Source organism: Leuresthes tenuis, unplaced genomic scaffold (genome assembly GCF_036924035.1).
Source record: "Leuresthes tenuis unplaced genomic scaffold, fLeuTen1.0.hap1 SCAF_16, whole genome shotgun sequence".
Lineage (NCBI taxonomy): Eukaryota > Metazoa > Chordata > Actinopteri > Atheriniformes > Atherinopsidae > Leuresthes > Leuresthes tenuis.
The window spans coordinates 28,141,199-28,159,121 of NW_027325370.1; the positions used below are offsets into that span (position 1 = coordinate 28,141,199).

General features: G+C 39.8%; 1 protein-coding gene across 1 annotated transcript in view; it reads left to right on the top strand.

The window, feature by feature from the left end:
• tshz2 (teashirt zinc finger homeobox 2) overlaps positions 1-13,603 on the top strand; it is a 36,723-nt gene extending 23,120 nt beyond the window's left edge. Inside the window, exon 2 of the mRNA XM_072367089.1 lies at positions 9,865-13,603. Coding sequence (XP_072223190.1) covers positions 9,865-12,893 — 3,029 coding nt within the window. The 3' untranslated portion in view covers positions 12,894-13,603. The remainder of the gene's footprint in view (positions 1-9,864) is intronic.
• The last annotated feature ends 4,320 nt before the right edge of the window (positions 13,604-17,923 follow it).

Below are 17,923 nucleotides of genomic sequence, written 5' to 3' on the forward strand. Positions count from 1 at the left end.
CCCCTATACGCTGTGGACTTTCGCAGCCCCCAAACAGGACAGGGCACCGGGCCTGCTTTCAGCTCTTCTCACGCAGACAGATCCAAGAGGCCTGAGAAACACCGCTCACTCTTATAACATGATATATGAGTATGAATTTGTACCAAACAAATGCTCACCGCAGTATGCCATGAAAGACGGTATTTGCATTTTGTAGGGCAGCCTTCTCCATGTTGTTTGCCAGAGCAGAGAGAGGACAGACAGCAGAGCCCTGCTTAATCCCTTTGGAGAACTAGTGCATGAATTGATATATCCTCCTCTTTTCCCCTTGCTAATGTCTTTCCTAGAACTTGAACAAACAGCCTGTGCGTGTAGAACACATAAGACAGATGTTTAGGATTACTTTCACCTCATTGCTCTATTGTGTGCACTTTAAGGGAGCTCAGCTGATGTGGAATGCCACTCATTCAGGCTCTGTGCTCCTACAGGGCTCCTCCTGCTTATCAAAGTGCCATCTGCACTCAAGGCAGAACAACACAATTTTTAAGAGTGGGATGTTGGGGGGGATGGAAAGTCTTGTATGCCTGAATGCTGTACTATTGGTGTTTTTAGTTTATTTATGTATTTATTCTTATAAAAAGCAACCTTTTCTCTTCCAGTTTCTCATCTTAGTTTGGTGTGTGTACAGATGTAGAAACAAATGAGCTAAACCAACACTGATATTGTTGAAGGGTGACATTATCTTTTAGCAGAGCACTTATCTAATCTGGTTGCTGTTGGAAGCTGGAGGATGCGGCTTTGGGACATGGGCTGGGGATGCTGCATCTTTAATTACCATTGATATCGCAATAGAGAAGAGAGGGATGGAGGAGCCGGCGGGGGAGGAGAGGGGAGTCGAGAGAGGGAGAAGACCCGTGTTCACTTTTTAATTAAGGCTCCGTAGTGTAACTCGTCAATGTACATTATTGGAAGAATGAACGTCAATGCCATTGCTTTTTTTCCCCCTCCTTTATCTCTGTCAATGATTCAAAGACATGATTTATGGTTCGTCTCCGTCTTTCAGGATCATCCATCAAGCGCCGGCTCTGCCGCAGCGCCACCCGTTGTAAATCATTCTGAAAGCCTGTCACTCATTTCCATTAACCGTTCCTCTGTCGCTCTGGTCTCCGCCTCCCTCAACCTCCTCCCCTACCTCCACCTCCCCCCACCCTTCTTCCTCTTTCACTCCTGTCTCCTCCCCCTCAGTGCACAACCTACAGCCACGCAGGGTATCAGTTCCGTTCCGCTGCTTCGTCCGCCTACCTTCTTTTCAATAAATTAACCACTTTCTCCCATGCAATGAATAAAAAGGCTTTACACTTGCCTTGCAGTCGGCACCTACTCCTCCTCCATTAGAGCCGAGCACCTTAGAAATGTCATGCTGCTGACTTGTGGGTTAAATGAGGAGAAAATATTTTTGTTGCTCTGACTTTTCCAGTGGCAATATTTGAACAGCTTTGATATGTTTGCAGTCTGTCATTAATGAACATATATTCCACATATGGCACGCTGCCTCTGGTTTTATTATCTTTCCTTTATTGTAGACCTGAATATAATGTACCTTTTATGCATTCATTCTGAAAAGTACTTTTATCAAATTTAACGCTTAATGGAAACAATAGTATGTCGTAATTATTTCATGTTGTAAAAGCATATTTAAGTGGGCAGCCCTGCCATCAAACACTGCTGGTTTTCTGTAAATTCAACCAGCAGTTTAATTCACGCACTCAAACAATGAGTGTAGTCTTTAACTAGTTTTAATAGAAGCAAGTCATATGAACACAAAAAATTGACTCAATGGAGTGACCGTCAATCTCTCACAATGGTTGATGTGCCTTCTCTGGGGAGCCCATTTCACTGGCTGCTTTTTTTTTATTATTATTATAATCAACATCTAGATATCAACACAGCAGAGTACCCACAAACAGCAGAGAGCCTGTTTTGAGGGGAAACTTTCAACTCTTGGATGCCAACACATTTCACTGTTTGGGCAGCCATTGTTCTCAGAACAGGCTGTCAAAGTGACAATGCACACCAGGCAAATTCAGAAGTTTGCACTTTTCAGAAAACAGCGGGCCCTAATCATTTCGTGGAGGACACTTGACAACAAATTTGCCATTAAAATGAATGTGAATAGGAGGGAGCTGGCTGTTTTGAAGCTTTTCTGCCTGTCTAACTGTTGCTTGTCTCGTCCCGCCAAGCTCCAGGTTTGGCTTGCTTGCTTCTCTCCCTTTATGCTTGCCATGAAGCAGCCTTTGGTCCCCCTAGAAACTGACAGTACCATGGTTCAGCTGCAAATTCACTCTGTAGCCTCATTGTATTTAATGAAGGGAAAAAGTGGCAATATACTATTAATGAACTTGGAATGTAAAAAAAGAAGAAGAAAATGCTTCTCTTTGCTTAAAACTGCATATAACTGCTTGTACAATGTGAGCTTTGGCTGGAACCCATCCAGAATCTAATGAAAGATCCATACAGGAACAGAGCGGCTGGGAAGAGTTGGTGAAATGTAGATTGTTTTAATAGAATACACACAGTCTCCTCCAGCTGCACTATCAGATTCATCAAGGCCTGACCTTGATGGAGGGCCCTTGTTGTTTGGGAGAGCCAGTGTTTAGGGTTCATGCAAAGTTTATGATGCAGGGCTTATGTGTACTGTGTATACATGTACTGCTCTCAGGGGAAAACTAAAAGGAACACAGCAGGAAGTGAAGACTCGCCACTGGCTGCTTTTTTGATGCTTTATGCTATTAATTAAAGAACACACAGGGCATTAAAAGTTTAAGACAATTAAATGTTGAATCTTAAACATAATCTAATGATGAATCAAATTCGTGGAATTAAAAACCTCTTTATGTAGTCAGGCTAGTTGGCACGAGAAATAAAAATAAAATAAAATGGCAGCTACACCATCATACCTTTCACTCAGTATCTCATAAAACCAGAACAAAGGCCTTATGTGTTCAAGGCAGTAGTCCTTTAAACGATGGCCCACTTTCCTCCCCGCTGCCACGCAAACATTCCTGACTGACATTCAATCAGGGAAATTTGAACCGAAGCAAGATGGTCTTTTATTAGTACCGCCCTGTTTGCTCGACTGGTCAGCTCCAATATGCGAAGCAGTTTGAGTGGCGTACTGTAAGATGATGGGTTCACTCTCTGATAAGGGTGAATGAGGGGTAAACTGCTATTCTGCAGAAAGGAACCATCAGACCTCATCATGTCGCTCCTGGAGAGCTGTGTCATGGGCTCTTCAGAAACCAAGTGACAGAGCGGCGCAACGCTGCTTTCCTCCCGCTTGTGGAAAACACACTGGAGCTGAAGCCGCCCTGCTTCTGCTCCACCAGCTGGAAATTTATCAGTCATCTGTAAGATTATCTAGAATCTAGCAAATATACACTGAGGCTTTTAAGCCTCTCCAGATGTAACATTATCCTACATGCTCATCACGCTGTTTATGTATACATTTGCCTATTAGCAGAAAAGGACAAATAGGAGACAGTCAGTAGATTGTAATTCAAAGTATAGACATGCTTAAATTGTAATAAGATATATTGTCTTGCTTCACTGCATCTTATACAGACAGTTTGAGATTTTGTAATATTTGTCTTTGGGCATTCTGCATCCTTACAGTATCACATTTTGCCAGTGGTGCTCACAGATGTGCTGTGGTGGAAGAAGTATTTTGATAATTTCCTTCAGCATGAGTAATAATCCTACAACTTAAAAAAAAAGTTATGGATTTGTTTAGACGCCATATTCTTGTTCGCACTGACCGTGCCTTTTTATGCATGGACTCACTAAGCGAATAACTTCCGAATAGAGATTCAGTCTCAAGGATAATATTTCAGTCCATATCTACTCATAACCAAATAACTATCGACTGATAACCAAATGCTAAATATATCTATCCACTGCAGGTAAAATAAAAATGATTTCAATCTTTATTATCAATATAATGAGTCATAAAATCCAATGCACGCAACTTCATAAAATTAACGCACTGCTGAATATATTTGGAAGCATTACATTTTGTTTACTTGAATAAATTGGCCGTAAAAAGGGGGGGTGGAATTGATATCAGTACAATGTAATTTTATTAATTAGAGATCTTTGAGCAGAATGATTTAATTTATCTTTCCACAGTTTCTCTCCATTTCCTTTCTCCAGCTCTTCCCTTCTCCACCAGATTTGATCATTTTTAGCCAAAAATAAACAAGGCAATAGTAGGCAGACGGTACGGGGAGTGCAATACTTAAAGGACAGATTTTGTAGAAGCACAGAAATTCAAACATTAAATTGTTATTCCAGTGTCAGAAGCTAAAGTTCTTGCTTTGCAAAATGACCCCTATCAGTCTTATACTTTATTATTATGTTGCTTGATTATGTCTGTGTCTTGTTGATTAGAATTTAAAAAGAAGAAGCTCTGAAATGTTCTAAAGCTCAGCACCTGAGTAAATGTAATGTAACTACAGATGTAATAAAGGGAGTCAAAACCTTGATAAATAAAACCAAAACAACTTTTTGGGAAACCCACTTGAGGTAAGTGAAATATTGCACAAATTCAAGTTGACCCTGCTCTGTGAAGATGTCTCAGTAAGATTGGTTTCACTTGTGTCTCTCAATATGATGAAAGCATACATAAATACATAAAAATAAAGAGTCTGTGAGATAGAATGAGAATGTTGGACACATAATTATCTCCTCGGGTGCTGATAGGGGACCCTTTGGTGAGATGCAACACCAGGCAACAGCATGTGATATGGCGGCAGTGGCACATTTAAAGTGATGACTTAGGTGCTGGAGTGCAGATTGCAGTGCTCTCCCACCGCTCACTTCCAATTAGGCAGAGGGCCGACTGATGCGTCTCGGAGCAGAAGCTTCTAGTAGGCATCAAAAGCATCGTTCGGTGACATCACAGAGAGAAGGGGCTCCTGGAGGTACACATTGCAGTCTGATGTGGTTCCGTAAATACCATGATTAACATCCACTGAACATGCTACGGCAGACTTTTAGAAATTCCCTAAAAAAATTCCCATAAAAATTCATCCTTTTGTATCACTGCATAAAAATGCTCCATAATGAACCATAGTAAGCGTGCTTAACGTCTGTGTTCAGTGTGTATTCCAGAGTTCTCTGTGTTTTTAGTTAACAGAATGTTGGTTGTGAAAACATTTTTGATTAATTGCCATAATTATTGTGATCATTTTTGCCCAAATGAACAGCCAGATGGCAGGATATGGTGTCATATTTGCGATCCTATCATATTAATCTGGCTCTTGGTCCATCTGAGCACATTGTGCCATTTGTTGTGTTTACAATCTGTCCTCAAGTTGTCCATGTCTTTTTTTTTAGTTGCAAGGTTTTATTTGATTATATTAGACTATTAAATATTTAAATTGAGGGTGTATGAAAGCAAGGCATTTATCTGCATGAATAGCTTGGGTTTAGTGAAGTATGTAATGCGCTTTAAGTAACATCTCCTTCATGCATACAAAAATAACTAAGAGTGTTTCCATCTCTTGGTTTTGTACACTAAGCCTCAAAAAGATCCAACAAAACCACGTTGCAGGGGTTCTTTGTTTCTCTTAAAGCCACGTCACATTATCTGAGCTGTTTTATTTTTTATTTTTACCAGAATGTGTACTGTGTTGCTGTTAATAAGCTAAATACAGCATGATATGGTTTCAGTTGCAGTTTTAACTACACAGTTTTTTTAAATAATGACTTGTGTGGGTTTAATGACTAACTTCTATTTAAAAGCAAGTCAAAAACTATTCCACTCTTTGATATCAATTAACCTCCAGACAAATATCGTCAAAGGGAACAGCCCGAGTGTGATTGTTCTGTCTTTACTCTGCAGTGTCCTTGGGCTCAGGGAGGCTGTTTTCTGACAGGGAACAATGAAGAGAGAGGTGTTTACAGATCTTTACAGATAGCTCCAGGGCTCACAATTAAGTCTTCACCATTTCTCATGTGATTCAGTTCAGAATTAACTTCAGCTGTGTCATCAAGGCTATCATCAGGATGTCTGACAATGTAGCTATTTGATCATGATGTGCACTTCTTACCGAGTTAGTCAGATATCACTGTCAAATATTAAACCTTGTGGCATGTGTTTCTCATTCTAATGATAGCTCACGGAAGAAAACACATCAGGGTGACTTTTTAAAGAATCCTGTTGCAAGCAAAAATAATAAAAAAAAATCTAAACTTTGTGAGGAATTATGTTTTCCACAGCAAGTACTTTTTGACTGACATTTCACACCTATTTATAACAACAGATGAGCGCCATAACTAAGTGTCTCTGAATGTACAGACACAATTAACTGGGTACATAGTTTACATGTGAGAAACACAATTTTACATTCACTGATACAGCCTTGAAAGTATTCACAGATCCTGGCCTGCGTTGTTGGTGTGAGCTCTCTCCCCTCCTTTTCTTCCTCTCTCTTTTTTTCTTTTCATGGCATAAATCCGGTGGATGAAAATGTCATGGAGCAGGTTCATTTTGCAAAGAGGTTTTGATTGCCATGTGCGTGTAATTGATTGTTCCAAGGACAGGGGGAAATCTAGAAATGTCATAACAGTCCTGCTTAGGTTGGTCCCACCGCTAGGCAATCAATGAGAAGTAAAAAGAGATATTGATTTGCGAGCAGCAAAAACTGTAGCTTGAGACAACCAGAGAGCAGTGGGAGAAAGTGGCACAGACGTGCAGACCTGTCACTGGCACCTATGAATTACCCAATCTTCTCTGAAGATAGTGTTACCTCAGATACTCTCAAAGTCCTGCAACGGGTATTGCAGCTGTCCATTAGCTAAGCTGCTCAGACTGCTAACTCTCTGTGGCTTGTCAGATTAATGAAGGAAATGTTGACCTTCCAAAGGATAAATGTTGATGTTCTCACTATTACAAAAGTTTCTGCTGGTATGTTAATGGTAGAAACAGAATACCCCTTTACAGCTGTCACGTACATTTCTAAAAATGATTGACACATTTTGAATAGACTTACAAGGAAGAGGGGAGTTGTAGTCTATGAAGATACCAATGCTTACAGCGGAGATATAAATATGTTATCACGTTAACATCAGTCCAGTTGGTAATGCTAACATATTGCTCTAAGTATCATCTGTAATTTTCTTTGCTGTTAGCTGGATTCTCTGAATGAAGGGGAAAGGTCTTTTGGCTCAGAAACAGGCTGCTGCTTCTGTAAATCCAGGCCTTGCTGCGCCAAGAGTCTGTTCTAACGGATAAAGGTTATAAACACTTCAACTGCCTGATTTATGATGGACACCCCAGGTTTTTTGACCTTTGCATATCTCTGTCTGAAGATATAAATTTGTCATGACACAGATTGGGGGCTTTACAGCAGTTTATGACATGCTAAATCTTAGGCAAGGCATGCCAGCGTCTTGTTTTGTATGGCTGGTCAGGCTAAGAGTTGTCTTACTTGGCTGCATTTTCAAAGCAGCTATTTCCTATTCTCTCATATGGTAAAAACTATTCATGTTAGGGCTGTTTGTTTTTGCTTTGCAAGATGACGCACGCATTCAAGTTCTTTTAATAGTACTGTTTTGTGACACTTCTTGTTTTTTTTTTATTAGGTACCCTTCATGAAGTGATGATCATATGCAAGTTTATTTTGTTTGTTTCTAATTTAATGCCATTGTATTTAAATCACATCTTGTATTAAAGCTAATGCAGCTTATAGTGGCAGCAGCACGGTGGTAGACCAAGAGCTGGCAAAGCACTGTTACAAATGGTGTGAGAAGCGAAATCAGGCATGTGGGTAGGTTGGAGTGATCCCTTCCAGAAGGTTAATTGGTGCCTCTGGTTGTCTGCTACTTAGGGCATCTGATAGAAAGGCACAGAACAGCAGGAAGGGCAGCTGTTAATCTCTGTCAATTCCATCCTCAAATACTATAATAAGGACATTGACATTAATATTGACATACAGTAACTTCATGCAAGTGGCTATTTCCTGGAAGACAGTGCTTTTCTTTGTAAAATGCACAATAATTGTACTCGCAGGTAAAAGTGAGTGGCTTTTACTGGGAATTTTTAAGATGTGTAAAATATTCAGGACATAGGACAACCCCCTCTTTTGATGACTGTTCCAACCAGTCTTTACATTTTAGTGATACCTTTGAAAAGAGATGACATCAAATGAGAGCTTGTCAGAGGCATTGCTGTTCTTCACTGTGAATACTAGATATAAGGCTATAAATAAAACATACGTCTGTGCTCTTGACAACTCTCTTCCTTTACATGAAGGGTGTTTTGGGGCCATTACTGATCTTGGCTGGTCAATCTAAACCTCCCTCTTGCGGTAGAGCAAGATCACAGCAGGTTGAGACTTTTCAGTGTGTGTGTGTGTGTGTGTGTGTGTGTAGGCAAACTCTCGTTCACCAGACTCCATTCTGTGTTTGTTTTGAAAGTCCGAATCTCATCTCCATCTCCATCCATTAGCTGGCAAGCAGTCCATCTCCGGGGCTTCTCTTGAGGCACTTGTGAAATATTGATACAAAAAAGTCTTATTTTCAGAATGCAAAGACGATGAACATATTCCATGGGCTGCCCAGTGTGGGATGCCTGAGTGCTTGGCTGAAGCCATCCCCTCACGGAGTGCTTTCTATTCAGAAGAGAAATATTAACCACACGAAATGCATAAGTGCCTGGGCAGGGTTGTTATGTCCTATTCATATTTAACACAGAGCACATCTGGCATATCTTTCCCAAAATGCACATTTTCCAGCGTGACTGTCGGGTGGAAAATATCTCAGAGATTTGTGACGACTCTGAGAAACTGCATCTATTGCAGGATGTTAAAGATATTAAAATAATAGTTGTGATAATGTTTACATAGTTCAGTGGTTTGCAAGATTTAAAATGTGTAAAAACGTTATTGTCAAAGAGGTTGCTTTTATCCTCTAAGGACTCTGCAGCCACATGGAATTCCAGCTGTGCTGAGTCAGAGCTTCCACTAATTGGATGATGGGAAACGTGTCAATTAAAAATTCTGTTGTTTAATTATCTGTTAATTGAAGCAATAATGTTTGTGCTCTATGAGTTGAGAGAACAAACAGGTGAATAATGAAAGAAGTAATTGCTGTTTATGAGACAGGGAAATATAATGATGTGACAGATTGCCAGTAATATTTTTAAATTTTGTATAATTGTTAGGTTTTAACATTGATAACTGAATCAGGTTTTCCACCATCTTTGCAACATATTTTAATATTTCCTTTAAAATTTCCCTGATGCTGAATTAAATAATTTTCTAACATTGTAATTCTTGCTAAATGTCTTCTGAAGTTGTGTTTTCTCATTCTTTACAATCAGCTCCTTTAAGTTATTTCTAGACTGATGTTGGACATTCAAAAAATCTGAGTTTATGTTCATCCATTCCTCAAATGAAGCTGAAAAGCGATCCAGAACAGAAGGCTTTTATTTTCATTGCAGTTTTGAGGCATCCATAATCACTGCGGAATAGGTCATTTGCAATAACACTTAACAAGCCCCAAAGAAATCAATTTCCTTTTGTCACTCAGTGGCCAATGATTGTTGTAAACATCTCAACTTGAGGCCAGGAAACCCTTGGACACAGCATTAAGTCAATGGCCTGTCGTGAATCAAATGATGCTGTTCCACCAGCAGCAGCCTGTTACTAAAGGCTTTCTGTCCACCTATGCTCTCCAAGCTCCCTGAACACCAAGCATTTCTTAAATGGCTTAATCTTGAAATTATATGGATTGTCTAATTGAAAGTTAAGGTATGAACACATTAAATAGTTGCTATGTATTGTATTTTAATGTAATTGTTTCCTATATCTCTACCATTTGTAGTGTACATGCCTGATGAAGATGCTGCTCTTCAGGATTCCATCACTGAAGAAGATGGAGAGAACGACACTCAAACTGAAGAGGAATGCTCAGAGAAGACCAGCCCCAAGATGTCTGAGGACAGAGAGCTCGACAACAAGAGCACCAACACCTACAGCAACCAGAACTCTCCCATCAGTGTCCTTTCAAATCAAGAGGCAGAGTTGGAATCACACCTGAGCGACAGCAGTGACAGACTCTCAGACTTCAAAACCTCATCCCCACCTGAGAGCCAGAGAGAGGAAGAAAGTCGCAGCTCAAAGCATAAAGAGGAGATGGGCAGTAGCCTGGAGAAAATGAGGGCAGCCTATGCAAACTTTCTCTCAGATTCCTACTGGACAGGGATCGGAATGGACTTGAAAATGGGCAAAAACACCAGCAAAGCCAACTGTGACAGCACCAATGGAAGCACCAAGAGCGAGTTTGACTGGCATCAGGATGCTCTCTCTAAAACCTTGCAGCAGACCCTCTCCCCCAAACCTGCATCCAAACCCAACCTCTTTAGCTCTGTCCACCTATACAGGCAGACCACCAAACCATGTGGCTCAGTGTTCACAGGAGCCAGCCGTTTCCGCTGTAAGGATTGTAGCGCTGCTTATGACACACTAGTGGAGCTGACCGTCCACATGAACAAGACTGGACACTACCAAGACAACAACCACAGCAAACACAGCAACTCTTCTGCCTCATCCTCTAAATCGAGGAAAAGAAATTTGCAAGACATGGAGGGGAAAGAGGATGCACAGAAAGTTTTAAAATGCATGTTCTGTGGCCATTCTTTTGACTCACTGCAGGATCTGAGTGTTCATATGATTAAAACTAAGCATTACCAAAAAGTGCCTTTAAAAGAGCCAATCCCAGTAATCACTCCCAAATTACTGCCACCAGCGAAGAAACGCGCCTTTGAAACAAGACCTTGCTCCCCAGACTCCACAACTGGTGTATCCGGCTACAGTGAGGCACAGCGGGCTGCTGCCATTTCAAATGCTAACAACAATCGCTATGGATATCAGAATGGAGCGAGTTACACTTGGCAGTTTGAGACATGCAAGTCTCAAATTCTCAAATGCATGGAGTGCGGAAGCTCCCATGACACCCTTCAGCAACTCACTACACACATGATGGTTACTGGGCATTTCATCAAAGTCACAAACTCAGCTTCTAAAAAGGGCAAACAGTTAGCGCTTGACCCCCTGGCCGTAGAGAAGATTCAGGGCTTAGCTGAGCATGCTCTCAGTGACACTGAGGGAGAAAAGGTGTCTCCAAAAAATCCCTCCTCTGGGAGCAGTGAGAAGGATAGCCAGGGGGAAGGTACATCTGACAAAATGGAAGAAACTGAAACTAAAGATGACAAGCAAGACAGTGAGGATCAAAAAGCAAGCAATGGGGCTTTTAAGTACCCTTATCTCCGTGAGGAGGATCTTGAGCAAGACTCAGGTGGAGGAGGGGACATTCTTAAATCTTTAGCCAACACAGTGGCCTCTGCCATCAATAAAGCTCAAACAGGGACACCAAGCTGGAGTGCCTACCCGAGCATTCATGCTGCCTATCAGCTCTCTGGCATCATCAAAAGCGCCCCTCTCTCTGCGTCTCCTCCTTCTCAGCTAAAGCAGACATTTAACCACAAGCTGAGGCCGATTGCCCCAAAGGGGAAGCTATACCACGGTGCTGTGGGAGTTGAGACTCCCCAGGGACAGCATCAAAACATGGACATCAAAAAAGAAGAGGTTGGCATTAGCAATGGCAAAGAAAGTCAGAATATTAAGTTTGATCTGGTGGAGAATGATGACAGCGATTGTCAGGATGATTCCTCTTCCTCTTCAAAGCTTGATGCAGACTGTGTGAGTGAAGCGATCAAAGGAAAGTTGAGCCCAGATTTCTCTGACAGAGGCAAGACACCTAGCCCCACTGCCAGCAATGGACGCAACACTACTTCAGAGCCTCTCAGTGACACTCCAGATATACCTGGCATAAACCCTCTTAGTGCACTACAGTCAGTTCTGAACAATCATCTGGGCAAAGCAAATAAGCCCAAAAACTCAAGATTAGATAAACTATCTGCACACTCACAGTCTATTTTTGCTGAGATAAATCATAGCAGCGAAAAACCAGCTTTAATGCTCAGAAGTCCTATAAGAAACAGGCCTGATAACACCTTTCTCTTTGTTAGTGATGACCAGCCTATAGACTTGACGAAATCTAAACACAGCAAGGCAAACTCCTTGTTGCTACAGCCCTCTACCCCAATGCCGCAGAAATATGCCCTGTCTGACATTGCTGATATGGTCAAAGTTCTTCCAAAAGCCACTACACCAAAACCCTCCATACCATCGAGAATTCCGACCATGAAACTGGAGTCAGATGTTCGGCGTTTTGAAGATGTGTCAGCCGAGGTTTACTCTGTCCACAAGCGCAAAGGAAGACAGTCAAACTGGAATCCTCGTCATCTTCTCATCCTGCAAGCTCAGTTTGCCTCCAGCCTCTTCCAGACCTCTGAGGGAAAGTACTTGCTCTCAGACCTCGGCCCTCAGGAACGCATGCACATCTCCAAGTTCACTGGATTGTCCATGACCACCATAAGCCATTGGTTAGCAAATGTAAAATACCAATTGCGGAAAACGGGAGGGACCAAATTTTTGAAGAACATGGACACAGGCCACCCAGTCTTCTACTGCAATGACTGTGCTTCCCAGTTTAGGTCACCAGCCACATTCATTTCCCATCTGGAATCTCATCTCGGGTTCCAAATCAAAGACATGTGCAAAATGCCGGTAGAGCACCAGACGAAGGTGGAGGAGCCAGAGCTATCGAAGGCCCTCAGTGTTAGAGCCAACGAGGCTTTGGTCGCAGAGGAAGACATTGACTCAAAGTTCAAATGTAAGCTTTGTTGTCGGACATTTGCAAGTAATCATGCAGTCAAACTCCATTTGAGTAAAACTCACAGCAAATCCCCTGACAACCATTCACAGTATGTGGAAATGGACAAGGAATAGTTTTTCATATTATCGCCACTTCTTTTTCCTTTTCTTCCTTTTTTATTTTGATACACGGGTCAGATATTTCAACCATTTTTGAATTAGCATTGTGTAGTGTGTATCATTATGACTTTAAAAAAAATCATGGCGTACAACAAAGACACACTGGTTAGAATTTGTGTAAGGAAACACTAAGAGATTCTTTTGCACCCCGCTCAAATGCACCACCAGTAATAAAATGTATTACTGCTTGAAGAAACATAATTGCTGATGTTTGCATGCAATAGCCCTGGCTATGACTACTATTTATTTGTATATGTCAAGTTTCAATTGTATTTCAATGACAAAATAATTAACTAATTGAACTACTTGTGCAACCTCTGAGATGCAGTACACCTGCACAATTGTGCAGCTGTTAAAACAGGTTGCCTGACACGATAACACACACAGACCTGTACAGTGTATTGCTATGTAAAGGTGTTTTGTGTTGCAATGATAGAAGAAGAAAAAAAAAAGAAGCACTTTAATAAATGTTTAATCACAAGTTTAGACGCCAATTCTGTACATGACTCAAAAGCAATTAGACTGTTTGAAAACAATATTTCACATGTACATATATTTTAGGAGAAGAACAGTGAGTTTAATGCAACAATGATTACAAAACAAAAGAGATGATACCTGTGATACCTGCACCTTTTTTTACTTATTCAAATAAAGAGTTAACATTTGATCATGGCTCATATTTTTTGTGTTTGTTTTCCTGCTCATCTTTACAATCAGTGCCATACAGAGAGCAGCTGATGCATTTTCCCAGAGTCAGTCGCTGTAAGTTAAAAATGCTCGCTAAAGGATTTTTTATCAATTTTCCTGCAAAAGAAAGAAAAAATTGTGTACAGGCTTGTGTGAATTCTATAAATTTATAGGAAGTTACTAGTGACAAGCAGATGATGACTGGATATTTGCTTCGATTAAAAAAAGAAAATTTCAAGTAAATTTCTGTTTTCCTCATAATGTTTCAAATGACAGTTTTTCGAGGCAAACATCAGCTGTATATTCAGCACTATGAGAAAAAGTTCCTTCCTGAACCCACCTCACCTGTCACATCTGTTAATGTTTTATATCCGTGGAGAACCTACAGTATATAAGACAAAGGGCACCATCTTCTTCTGTATAGCGCACCATATTCTCTTTTCACCCTATGACTTTAAGACACACTTCAAAGATATATCCCTCTGTCAGATTTTATTGCTTCTCTGTGAACACTGTTGCTGTTGCTGCAAGATACTATCATAACAATTAAACATATTTCCTCCAGCTATATTATTTCATAGCTATTAAAAATAATTGCCTTCTAAATTCATAAACATTTTATGCAATTCATCTCTTTTCAAGCAATCAAGTCCTCAATTACCTCCACCCATCAAATCTCTATTTTATAACAGGCAACTGACATTTGATGGTAAATGGGAAAAAGCACATGGGCACTGTGGTGATTTGAATGCTGTGACACCAACTTGCCCCCTATTGTTGGAAATGAGCAGGCAATCACGTTGTTCATCAGATGACTCCTAATGCAGTTAAAGTATTCAGCTATAATTTCTCCCTGCATTTATAATTACTGTCAAAGACCACACACCTCAGTGAGCAGATTAAAGCTATAAATTATTTAGAGCCTTTCTTCGCCGATGGGTCTCTGATTTGTCTGCAGGGCCATTATGTTTTAGAGGAGCAACTTACTTCAGACTGAAGCAAGCATTGTTCTTAAGCTGCCGCAGAGACATTTGCAGAGAAAATTATGAGAGTGCTGTGGTTTGTTTGTGTTTATTCTATAAATTCAAAGTAGGGACCTGCTTTTTACCAGCTACACCAGATAGTTCACAACAACCAATGGGTCCTATATATTGAAATGATGTCTTTTCAGTGTTTTAACATTACCCATTGCATAATACTGATTTCAAATAATATTTCCGAGTATATTTAGGACACATCTACATTTTGAGGAATCAGCACAACCTAATAAAGGCTAACTAAAGAAAAATGATATCATCAGTATAGGCATAGAGGAAAATTATTAGATCTAACTGTAATTTGCTTAAACAAATCAAAGTCAATGAGGATTTACAAAAATGCTGTGTAACTGTGTAACAATAAAATTGACACACTTCTTATTGTGCAATAGTTTACAGTGTAAATAAGAATATTGTAAGAGGTGCCTGTTATTCAAATAAACAATACTGTCTTAATGTTTTATAGATACTTCAGATTACATGTCATATAATTAAATGAAATAAGCCCATAATTCTTTGGATGCTTTACATTAATTGATTTGGGATGTTTGCATATTAACACCGTTAATTGCACCGTTTATATTAGCTTGTCATGGCTAATTACGGTGTGCACTTAGCTTTCACTGTTCACACACACACACATAAATGTGCATGCAAAATCTAAGTGCCATACTTATCAGTCACAGACAAATGCAGTTTAAATTGAAAAAGTAAACAAATCTTGAGCAGCTCTATTTTAGCACAGGGCAGATTGCACTGTGATAAACCCCAGCTATGGCTGCCCTCAGTGAAAAAATAATTGAAATTAATATAAAAAAATGAAGTATGCAATGGATGTCACATCCTATTCTAACGTGGAGAGGTGAGCCACAACATGGCACCACATCCAGGTAAAACATATGACCAATTATTTCCACTATTAGTATCAATGATTCTGCTAAAATCTTGAATGATATTCTTTCTAAAACCCCATGAGTTTCTCATGTCTGACTCAACATAAGAGCTACATTATTCTCTAGTTAAAGTTACTTTCTAAAAGAATTCTAATAGCTGAGTCGAAAAATGAAATTATGCACATGAGTATACTTGCACTGCAGATGCAGTGAAACCCGACCTCACCATAACTGGCGCCGGCTCGCATATGCGAATCCTTTGTCAATCTGTCATTAAAAATACTATCAAATAATGATAAGTGCACGCTCTGTGCTTGCACTAGCGTGCATCTGGCTGATGCTGATGTGCTGTAATAGGGAAAATGCGCATCAGAATTTGCCTGCTTCAATACACACAAAACATTTATACTGAGCCTGACTTTGCTTTGCCCTGTGCTAGACAAGCATGGATTCACTGCATCATCTGGCCTTTCAAACCGGAGGAGGGGAGGGAGGGGGTTCAAAATGTTCATCACACAGCAGCAGGGTAATGACTAGCTCATGTGTTTAATGAAGGGCTTTAGAACTTATAGCTATAATGACCCACATCCTATCTCCCCTTTCTCCCATTTATTCTCCCGAAAGTCCCCAGGTTATTACGTCCCTCTGAGAAATATCCCAGAAAGAACATTACATCTCTGCGTTTCTATTCATATAGTGCTTATCTGAACATTTTATTGTCCTACATTGCTATTGAAGATATAGTGGCATGGTTTTATTTACAAACACGTTGGAGCAAATATTAGGAATATAAAAGTAGTGAAAAACAATCCATCTAAATGCTGCTTTCTTTGGAGCAAAATCTGCTTTATAATGAATTCTCCCTCCTGAAAATCCGAGCACCACAAGACAAAGAGTTATGCACGTATGTCGGCTCTCTTACATGCATCATATCTTCCAAATAGCCCATAGTCCTCCCTTGTTAATGGTGTTGCTTCAAATATGCTAATTAAGCAAAAATAAGTGATGAATGGAATACATTTGATCAATCAAGTAGGCCTAAGCCCCTGGTGCTGCATATTCATTGTACATCATGAATATGAAACCAAAGCCATTTATCAAATATCAGTTGCGCATTTGTATCTTATTAATCATACATGCTGAAACTTCTGTCTTGTCAAAAAATGCTGAAGGTTGATGAAGCACTTGCAAAAAGGATTAAACTCAGGGAAGCAAGGGTAGTGCTTCAGTTATAATGTATGAGATATTCTGAAACTTCCAGAATCTTAACGCTGGATCATGTTTAGACAACTTTGCGCAATTTTCTGTTTTATCATTTCTCCTCTTTTTTTTGCTTGCTCTTAATCTTCATCACATGTAACAATTGTTAAATGATTTCAGATGTTCCATACTACTGCAATGCTTTGAGGGGTTATTGATTAATATCACGACTTCTGAGTCATTGCCGATAACCCTGACTCTGAGGCCTGTATTTATGTAGCTAAACCATTTTTTTTCATTTACCTTTTATAATTAGTACCAATAAGTGGGTTATAGGTAACATTAAAGAACATTTCATTAAACAATTATTTTAAATTGTTACCCTAAATAAGTGTTTATTGATCTTTCTTTATTTCTTATTGTCTATATCAATAAAGCAGAAGACATCAGATGGAATGAACTAGAATAATTTTTAAAAAGCTGTTGAATATCATGAAGAAACAAATGCTTTCATATGTCTTTAAATCATTACACACATGATACAGCATTATGAACAATTAATCATATGTTATAAATGATAAATTGGGGAAGTTATATTGGGATATATTAAGGGAAACTGTTACCAAATTTGAATCGTTGGATGAACCACAAATTTTCCATTAAAGGAAATGCCTTGAGCTAAAACAAATGATTAACTGGTTGATGATAAAACAAATGAAGAAAAGATTACAAAAAACAAGTTAATACCTTGATTTTATACTGATGCATGAGGTTGTATTAAATAAAAAAATTATGTCAAACCTTCTTTTAACAATGTGTGGAGGCATATAGTGTATTAGAGAACTTACACTTGATTGCCAGCAGTTCATCAGTGCATCCTTCATATTTGTCACCCAGCCTGCCTCAAAGCAGCATGCTAGCTCAAATTGAAGCTGACATCTTCCAAATATGAAAGCAACAAATCACACATTTTTATTGGGCTTAATCTCCAGGCCAGCCCCTTGCAGACGTCAGCACAATCATGGACGCTGCTCTAATTCTTGCCAACTGGCTGCTTGTGCCTCCCCACCATCTCTGAACTCACAGAGAAAACGCAAAATGGCCAGATACCAGAGATACTAGTGACACCTATGCTTATTAGGGGGCTTTGATATTATGGTAAGAACAT